At 36.7% G+C, this 8254-nt stretch overlaps 1 protein-coding gene across 1 annotated transcript in view; it reads right to left on the minus strand.

Moving 5' to 3' along the window:
* The window catches only part of LOC104619878 (exocyst complex component 6-like), a gene marked incomplete at its 3' end in the record, with an annotated part of 13420 nt that extends 9784 nt beyond the window's left edge, over positions 1 to 3636 (minus strand). The window contains exons 1-5 of the mRNA XM_010285913.1: positions 3632 to 3636; positions 3223 to 3394; positions 1890 to 1937; positions 1681 to 1771; positions 731 to 776 (exon numbers count right to left, since the gene is read on the minus strand). Of these exons, the coding sequence (XP_010284215.1) occupies positions 731 to 776; positions 1681 to 1771; positions 1890 to 1937; positions 3223 to 3394; positions 3632 to 3636 (362 nt within the window). The remainder of the gene's footprint in view (positions 1 to 730; positions 777 to 1680; positions 1772 to 1889; positions 1938 to 3222; positions 3395 to 3631) is intronic.
* Between the last annotated feature and the right edge of the window lie 4618 nt (positions 3637 to 8254).

Raw genomic sequence — 8254 nt, forward strand, 5'->3', positions numbered from 1 at the left:
GAGAACTGGGGATACTGGGGTTACAGCAGCAGTGAGTGGTTCTCTGAGAAGATAGATAGTGAAGACACAACAGAGAAAGGGCAACTGGTCACGTACCAGTTCGAAACCATTGTTCTAGAAATTTATTTTTAAGTATCATTTTAATTTTTTTAACAAGTTCGTCACAGAGAAAAAAACCCCAAACAAACCACAACACATTCTCTGCACTTCCTTCACATAGTCCCATGTACACAAAAGATTAGCACAGAGATACCACATAGGTCTAAAGAAAGGTATATGGAGTGAAATGCCCTTTTTTCTTGGATTACGAATTTGATTTAAATACATGTTGATAGATTAATCAGGTATTAATGTACTCTGACAGATCTTTACTCCCTGGGACTCTTACTAGAGTATTAAAAAAAAGTATTTTTTAAGTATTAAAAAAAAACCCCACTTTATTTCAAACTTTATAATCACAATTTCACTGCATGTCATGCTTATTTAAGTAAATATTATTTTTCACGGCAATCACTAAGCTCCTAAAGTCTTTATATTAATATCTTTATATTAATATAACGTTTGTTCACTTGCAGTGACGTGCTTGAAACACAGACAAGGTATTATGAAAAGAGGACTACACATACCAAACTATAGGATTTGGAATACTTACTTGTCTACATCAGGGTTTGCTACTCTATCAGTTTACTTACAAATATTATATTTTACTCACAGAAATAAGTTCACTCACCTTTTTACATTCATCTGTTCTTTTAGTTTGCTGTACATTTCCAGCACTGCATAAAAACAAGCAGATTAACCCATGGATCTTATTGTGGCTTTAGTTAATAAAAGAGGAAAATATATACTATAAATGACAAAATAAACCATAAAAAAGGATATGCTAAATTCACCTTATTTAATTCCTACTGCAACATGTGACAAAACTAGCAAAAAAAACAACTAGAATGCAGCTAAAAAAGAAAAAAATACCTGAACCCAACATCTTTTAAATGAAAAAGAATTAAGATTAAACAAAACAGTATACACTATATATATATCAAGCATATTCATTCACTTACTACATACCATAACTTTATCTGCATTACCAGTCTGTGACCTGTCTCCATTAAATGGCAACAGTACCACCTACTGTACTCATAAGTCAACAAGACGACTTTACAAAGAAAAATTTTCAAATCTGTTTTACACCAATATCACAAACAGGATAAAACCCTTATAGAGCTGTGTGCAATCCTGTAATATTACATGAAACATCATTTAGAGCCTTTATGTTTTATTTTAAAAAAAGCCTGTAATGACACAAAGCTAAAAGTACAATGTTAAAATAGAATCATTAGTATTTTCCCCATAATTCAAACAGCAAAAAACACCCTTGTAAGCAACAAATTCATTGTTTATATATCAAAAATATTACTTAATTTAAAGCTGTATGTGGTTACATTGTTTGCATCATTTAGATCTGTCTCACTGTCTTCTCACGAAGTGGCATAATTGCTCTACATCAAATATTTTAAAAGACATGGAACCTACATGTTGACATCTTTTTAAAACCCATTAATTTTTTTTGTTAAACTGGATGTTACAGGACCACAACCTAAAAAATAAAATTATCTTCCACTTGATTATTGTGACTTACTTTATTTAATTTGCCATCATATTTAGCTACAGGTCACTCACCTGGAAGACACAACTGTAGTTTTTCCACAACTGTTGTAATATTCCGTTGCTGAACTCTACATCGGATGATTTCCTCTGTTTGAGCTATGACCTTAAAAGTGATTTTTAAAAAACAAGAAAAGAAGAAAGAAAATAAAATACATTATGCAAATAAATCTAATTTGCTACAAATAGTCATAATGCCCATATAGGAAGCACCATTTTCTCACCTCTTTCCCAGCATCTTGAAGCCTTCGGTTGGTATCAGTAACTTGGACCTTAAAAATAATTTCACCTTTGTTAGACAAATATGCATATATTGCCCTGATGTGACTGCTCACCCTTGTAATCAGATCATGCTTCATGAGAAACTTAGAACAAAGAAATGCAAATTCAAATTAACTCTACAGCTTGAACTTGAACTTTTGATCGCAAAGGGCTTTTGTTAACTTCAATTACTTATGACAGTTCTTTCTAACAGATCCTGTGGCAAACTTCTCAAATTTACTTGGGATTTTTGAACTTTCCTTGTTTCTGTAGGTCTGTCAAACAATTCAAATCATTGACCCAATTGACCACTGGTCCCTTTTTGATAACCTCAATGAGCTCTATGGGCCATTCATTGTCTGTAAGAAATGGTGATTGCATTTTATGGTAATTAAACATTCATACTTTGCTGAATGCAAACACTGGGTGGTTGATTAACATCAAACGTGGAAATCTCCAAACCACAGCAACATTTTAATGCTGCAGGTGCAGGCAAAGCTCGACCTCAGATTTTCCCACATAGTAAGTGACTCATTAGGTCATCGTAATAAGGAAGCACATTCTAGTTTATTAAAAATCTCATTAATTTCTGAACAAAGATGCTCAATGACCTCATTGACGCTGTATTTGGTCTCTTGTTATCTGAATATCCTTTATATAATGCTCTTCTAATCATAACCTCTGATGAACTATGCTCATTCTGTCTGGTGTGCATATTTTGCTCTCAAAAGTGTAAAGAGAGCTAAAAGGGATGGATCTCATAATTCACTATTCTGTGTTCTGACTTGGAGTAAATCTTAGTTCCCATTTCTAATGAAAACTACTAACTCCACCTATTCTCCTAATCATTACAGAATAAAGAAAATTTATTTTTCATGCATAATTGCAGTACTTTTACTTTTCTAATAAAGATTTTAATATTTTTCTAAGGTCTGACATATAAACACATGATTAGAAAAAGACAGTAAGAAATATTGTTTTTACCATTTGTTGTTCTTTACATTCTGAGAAAACCTTTAAAAAGGGCAAAATAATTTTGGTAACATTTTCTGAAAACATACATTAAAAAAAAAAAGAATTATACTTAATAAAATATTCAGCTTTCTAAATGTAAATGACTGGATCAGGCAACACAGCTCTAACACAAATCCTAAATAATCTACTTTTAAAAAATTGTTGCAAACATCAGAGTGTATGAGATAATCACTAAATTCTTATTCTTCAGTAAAACAGTCAAGTTCCTTCTTTTAAATTCAAAGACAATGAATATGAAACTCTGAAAAACTATTTCCTTACCTTTAATTTTTCTGCATCAGCCCTAACTTTAAGAAGTTCTGTAATAGCATCCACAAAGCCCTGATGGTGAAAATTACACATCTTTTCTATCTCCCTGTCATGGTTACGTATGCAGGCATCTAGTTTTTCCATAAACCTCTGATGTGCATTTGGTTGGTCATCATATACAGACCTGTTAAATACAAGTAAGAAAATCAAAGTTTACTTTTCCCCCCAGTTAAAAATAGTATGCAAGGATCTTTATTGAAATGTCTCTCTCAAAAAGAAAATAAAAGCATGCAAACTTGATGTTACGGTGGCATCATTTGTGATCCACTCCACCAAAATCAGCATTAAAAGAAAGAGATTGTGCAAAACTGAGAACTGAACCCAGCCCTTATGGCATTAATCCAGGTGCTTAACCACTTACATCATGGTTGACCTGAGCCTCACTGGGCTGTTATTTATGCCCTAATGCTCAAATACGGGTACAAAAGAATCAGTTTCCCCAACGACCTCAAATAGCATGGATCGTTTTTCCATCAAATTCCACTCTTTGCTAAATATAAAGAAGTGCAAACACACAAATTTGCTTTTCTGGTATTCCTAACATCAGAGTTATCCAACTAAATCAGGGTTGGATGCTTCCAGCCAGAACAACTGGAGCACTGTGTGGCAGCAGCCGAACCCCTGGCAGAAGGCAATCCCCCTCGCTCCCTGCCTCCTCCTGCCCATGCTCAATGTCTCCCAAAGCAAACCATGACATGCGCATGCCTAAGGCTGCTTGCTACCTCAATGGGACCTAACTTTCAGGAATGGCTAAAATCAGGTCTTATGGTTTATTTTAGTAATTGTTTGAATAGCACACTTATAAACTCAAGCAGAAAATACGACTCCAGGAGAAATTACTGGCGTAGTTTCTTGACTTGCATCAGAAATAGAAAGCTGCATGGAAAAATGCTCAAGCGTGAGAGTAAGCAAAGGAGACAGGGGCAATTTAAAGCTTTAGACTTTAGCAGAGGAAGCAAGAAAAGAGGTATTACAGAGAACTGTACTGGAAATCAAAGGTATGAAGTCTCTCAAGAAAGGTAAGGCAAAGGCAGTTCCAAAATTTGATTAATAACTTGATACAGCAAAAACAGCAAAGACAGGTAATTTTTGAACCAGCTTTTCAGATGGAACGAGAGTGGCAATACAAGGATGATATAGTCATACATATACAAACGTGTTTGTACTGCAAACTACAAGTGTTCAAAAAAATCAGGAGATCAAAAATCTTTAAGTTGCTTTTTTTAGCCTCTAATTTCCTTTCATAATTACAAAGTTTTCTCCAAAAATCCACAGGGAGAAGTTGCTTTAAAAAACAATTTTTTTTTAATCTTTAGACTGGGGGGGGGGTAGGGGGGGGGGTGACGATTAAGTTCCAATGGTCTCAGTGTTGCTTCTAGAAGTACAGTCTTAAGTTCAAGACTCAAGTAACACTGAGTCAAAGCCTCTAAAACTCCTTAATAGAGAGAAATTACTTCCCTCCGAGTCTTCTCAGAGAAGTATGTCTTCCCATATTCTTCAAGATCCTCTTTTCTAACCAGACAGCTGGGGTCTGCCAAGATCTGGGGTCATCACCACCCGTTCAACAAACCTATAGCTGAGCGTCTGACAAGAACTTGACCTTTCAAGGAAGAAAAGGGTATAGAAGAGATTGAAAAGACTCTTGTAACTAGATTCTTCATCCTTTCTGAGTTCCTTTTGACCTTGGACAATATGCTCAGAGAAGCAACTGAAGTTAGAGAAATGCGAAAGGACAGTAAACTGTCCTACATGCCAAAGGAAGAAAGCCAATTCCTGATAACCTGCTTGCGATAGACAGTCTCAGAGAAAAATCTATTCAATAAAATATTCCTAGAGTATGCCCCTTTTGCTTGTGATAGGAAAATAAGGCTATGGTACTGAAAGTCAGGCTCTTTCCTCCAAAGTGCACCAGGGGAAAAAATATAAGATTGTTAACCTATGAAGAAGTTCACAAAGGGAAAAATACCCTCACCTCTCCACCATCACAGTTTGAAATAACAGCTGAAAGGAGCAAACGTGTGACAGTCAGTCTCTCCTCCTGAGACTCCTGTCAGACTGCCTGTCTGGATCCCTCAAGGCTGCCCAGGACAACTGAGGTTTAAAGGGCTGTGGTGGAAGATCATGAGTGAACCACTCCTGCCATTGGAAACACCTGCACCCAAAACCTGGTGCTGGCTGGAGGGAGAAGCAGCAACCTGCCTGGGAGGAAAGGCAGGCGCAAGACACGTAGTCAGCATTGAGTGGGAGCTCATAAGGCAACCTAATGTTCTGCATATGAAGACACAGGGGGAAGTATGTAGACCGTATCACTGTTACCTGTTAAGAAATGGGAAAGGGATGAGAAAAACGTTCAACAACTGATGTTGTAGTGCTCCAAAATACACAGTACAAACCGGTCAGGAGTGCTGCTTTGTCTCTGTAAGAAAAGGGTCAGAGATGTTGGAACCTACAGAGTGGGCACAGAGGAACATCCACCTGCCTCCAGAGTACCGACCCTGAAGAAAAAATAAAAAGATTAGGAGGAGCAGGAGCATCAGATAGTGCCTTCACAGACATCAGGCATGCATGAGCTTCCTCTGAATGGGCTGGACCCACCATCTATACTGCAGTGGGTGCTAAAGGAAGAACCACAAAAAAAGTTCAATTTATTACTGCTTCCTTGAGCCTTTTATTTAAGTGTAGAAGGAGTCTCCAAGTTTAGGTCTCCTTCCAATGCTCTCAAAGGGAAGTGAAAAAGGAGTATCATTATCACAAAGATAGGAGATTTCCATCTGTCAGTGTGTACTCAACTGTAAGTTGTGTAACATAACCGTAAGTGAAAACAGCAGTAAAACACAGTAGACTAAATATACATAAAATGAGAACAAGACTGTAATAAGATGGTGCAAGAGGAACTCCATACTTGAATTAGTATCACCAAACTTTCTTTGGTGGTAGCAATGCACTGTCTTTTTGGACTTAGTTATTGCCTGACTATTTTGGGGTATCCAGTACCTGCAGTTCAGCATGGCTGTCTTGATACCTTTTTATCTATTTCAGATCTGCCAACACTGGCAGACATGCTGTTAAAACACTGAGGGAAGGAAACAATTTGCGATCAGGACACTCCTCTTTAAAACGTTATCAAACAATTCCAGACAACACAGCCAGATGCTGCAAGTACATACCATGTAGCATAAGCAGTACAGTATTCACTGTTATAAAAATCAGTATTTATTATTATTTCTCAATATTAAAGTTACTTATATGTCAGTTTAATGATAATAAAGTACTGATTGGTAATTCTCAGGGGTTTTATCACAATATTTAATTCAAAATCATACAGGGAATAAATGTTTAAAATTGTGAGGGAAGAAATCAACACTGCATATCCCAATGCAGTACCTTAACCACAAGATTACCCTGCCTTATTAAAGTAATAGTTACTATTTTATGTTCTACATTGTACTGTTTTCTGCAAATGTAATAATGGGATCTAAAGCAGTATTTTGGACAGAGCTCCTAAGATTCACTAGTAGTAGTAGTATAAATTCCATACTAAATACATATGTAGACAGCTCCATCTTGTGGGAACAATAACAAATCAACCCTCTGCAGCACACTAGTGAAAAAAATCCTGAGGCAGAACTGCTTACCTTTAAAGAAACAAATCATCACGGTATTTAAAAGACATTCACATTTTGTATCACAACTATCTGTTCTAAGGTGAGGAGTAAGAACATGAATTTAAAAAGTTTAACTTCCTTAAGATGCTGTACATGCTATTTCAGAGGCTTCAGAAAGAAGCACTGGCCTTTGTGTAAGTGTATTTGAATAATTACCTGAAGGTGTTCATTTCAACAGATTATGGCACCATAAGCAATCCTGATAGCAATTCTGCACTTTTCAGAGTTAAAATATCGGGCAGACAAATCACCATATTGCATGTTGGAGAGAGACGTGGAATCCTGAAAGCATCCTATAGCTAATTCTTTCAAATTACACAGACAAAGTTAACACAATTTACAACACAAACACATGCAGTTCTGTTGGGAAGAGACTGAGGAAGTTGTAACCCTTCCAGATGCATTTCTTCAGGAGATGACTATTACATACAATTACGTCTACCCTAAAAATCTCTCTCTTGCTTTCCATTGCTTCACGTATGTAAGTGGAAAGTGTCATAAAAAGGGGCAAACATGCCTAGGCTATGAAGAGAAAATTTACATGGGTAATATATAGTTCTCTCAATTTTTGCTTACATTTATACACCTCTGAATGAAGAATCCCAAGGATCCTCTTCAACTTTATGGGCCCCTGAAGTGGATACTGGTGGTCTGAAATACAGCACAAACCTGAACTGAGCCAAACTGAAAGACAGGATCAGTTTGTATTACAATTGCTTTCAACCTGTGATCTATACAGCTATAGGAACCTATAGACCATTAGTGGTTGATTCACACCATGAAACTCTGAAGAGCAAGCTTTTGCTCAGTATGAGTCTTCAAACTGAAAAAACAGGGAGAAAATCACTGATGCTGGAGACAGAAGTTTGCATTTGATTTTGGCACACAAAGACAAAATATACACAGCATCTTAATTATCAATCTGGAATGAGAGAACATTAACTTGAGTGACTAGTTAGAGAGCAGTACTGTGAAATCAGTGACAGGGCAGGTACTATTTTCATTCCTAATTGATGGGGCAAGCAGGGCACCCATGAAGAGCACAAGCAGAGCTGAAGGATTTTTCTGGTAATGGTTATTTGTCTACATTTCCCAGAACTCTTTATATAGACAAAGAGACATTTTTTTTCTGACTCATCATTCTGATTCATTCTGTAAGGCCTTTGACATGGTCCCTCACAACATCCTTCTCTCTAAATTGGAGAGAGAGGGATTTGATGGGTGGACTGTTCGGTGGATGAGGAATTGGTTGGATGGTCACATCCAGAGGGTAGTAGTCAGTGGCTCGATGTCCAGATGGAGATTGGTGACGAGCAGTG

Source organism: Phaethon lepturus, unplaced genomic scaffold (genome assembly GCF_000687285.1).
Source record: "Phaethon lepturus isolate BGI_N335 unplaced genomic scaffold, ASM68728v1 scaffold17024, whole genome shotgun sequence".
In the NCBI taxonomy this organism is placed as follows: domain Eukaryota; kingdom Metazoa; phylum Chordata; class Aves; order Phaethontiformes; family Phaethontidae; genus Phaethon; species Phaethon lepturus.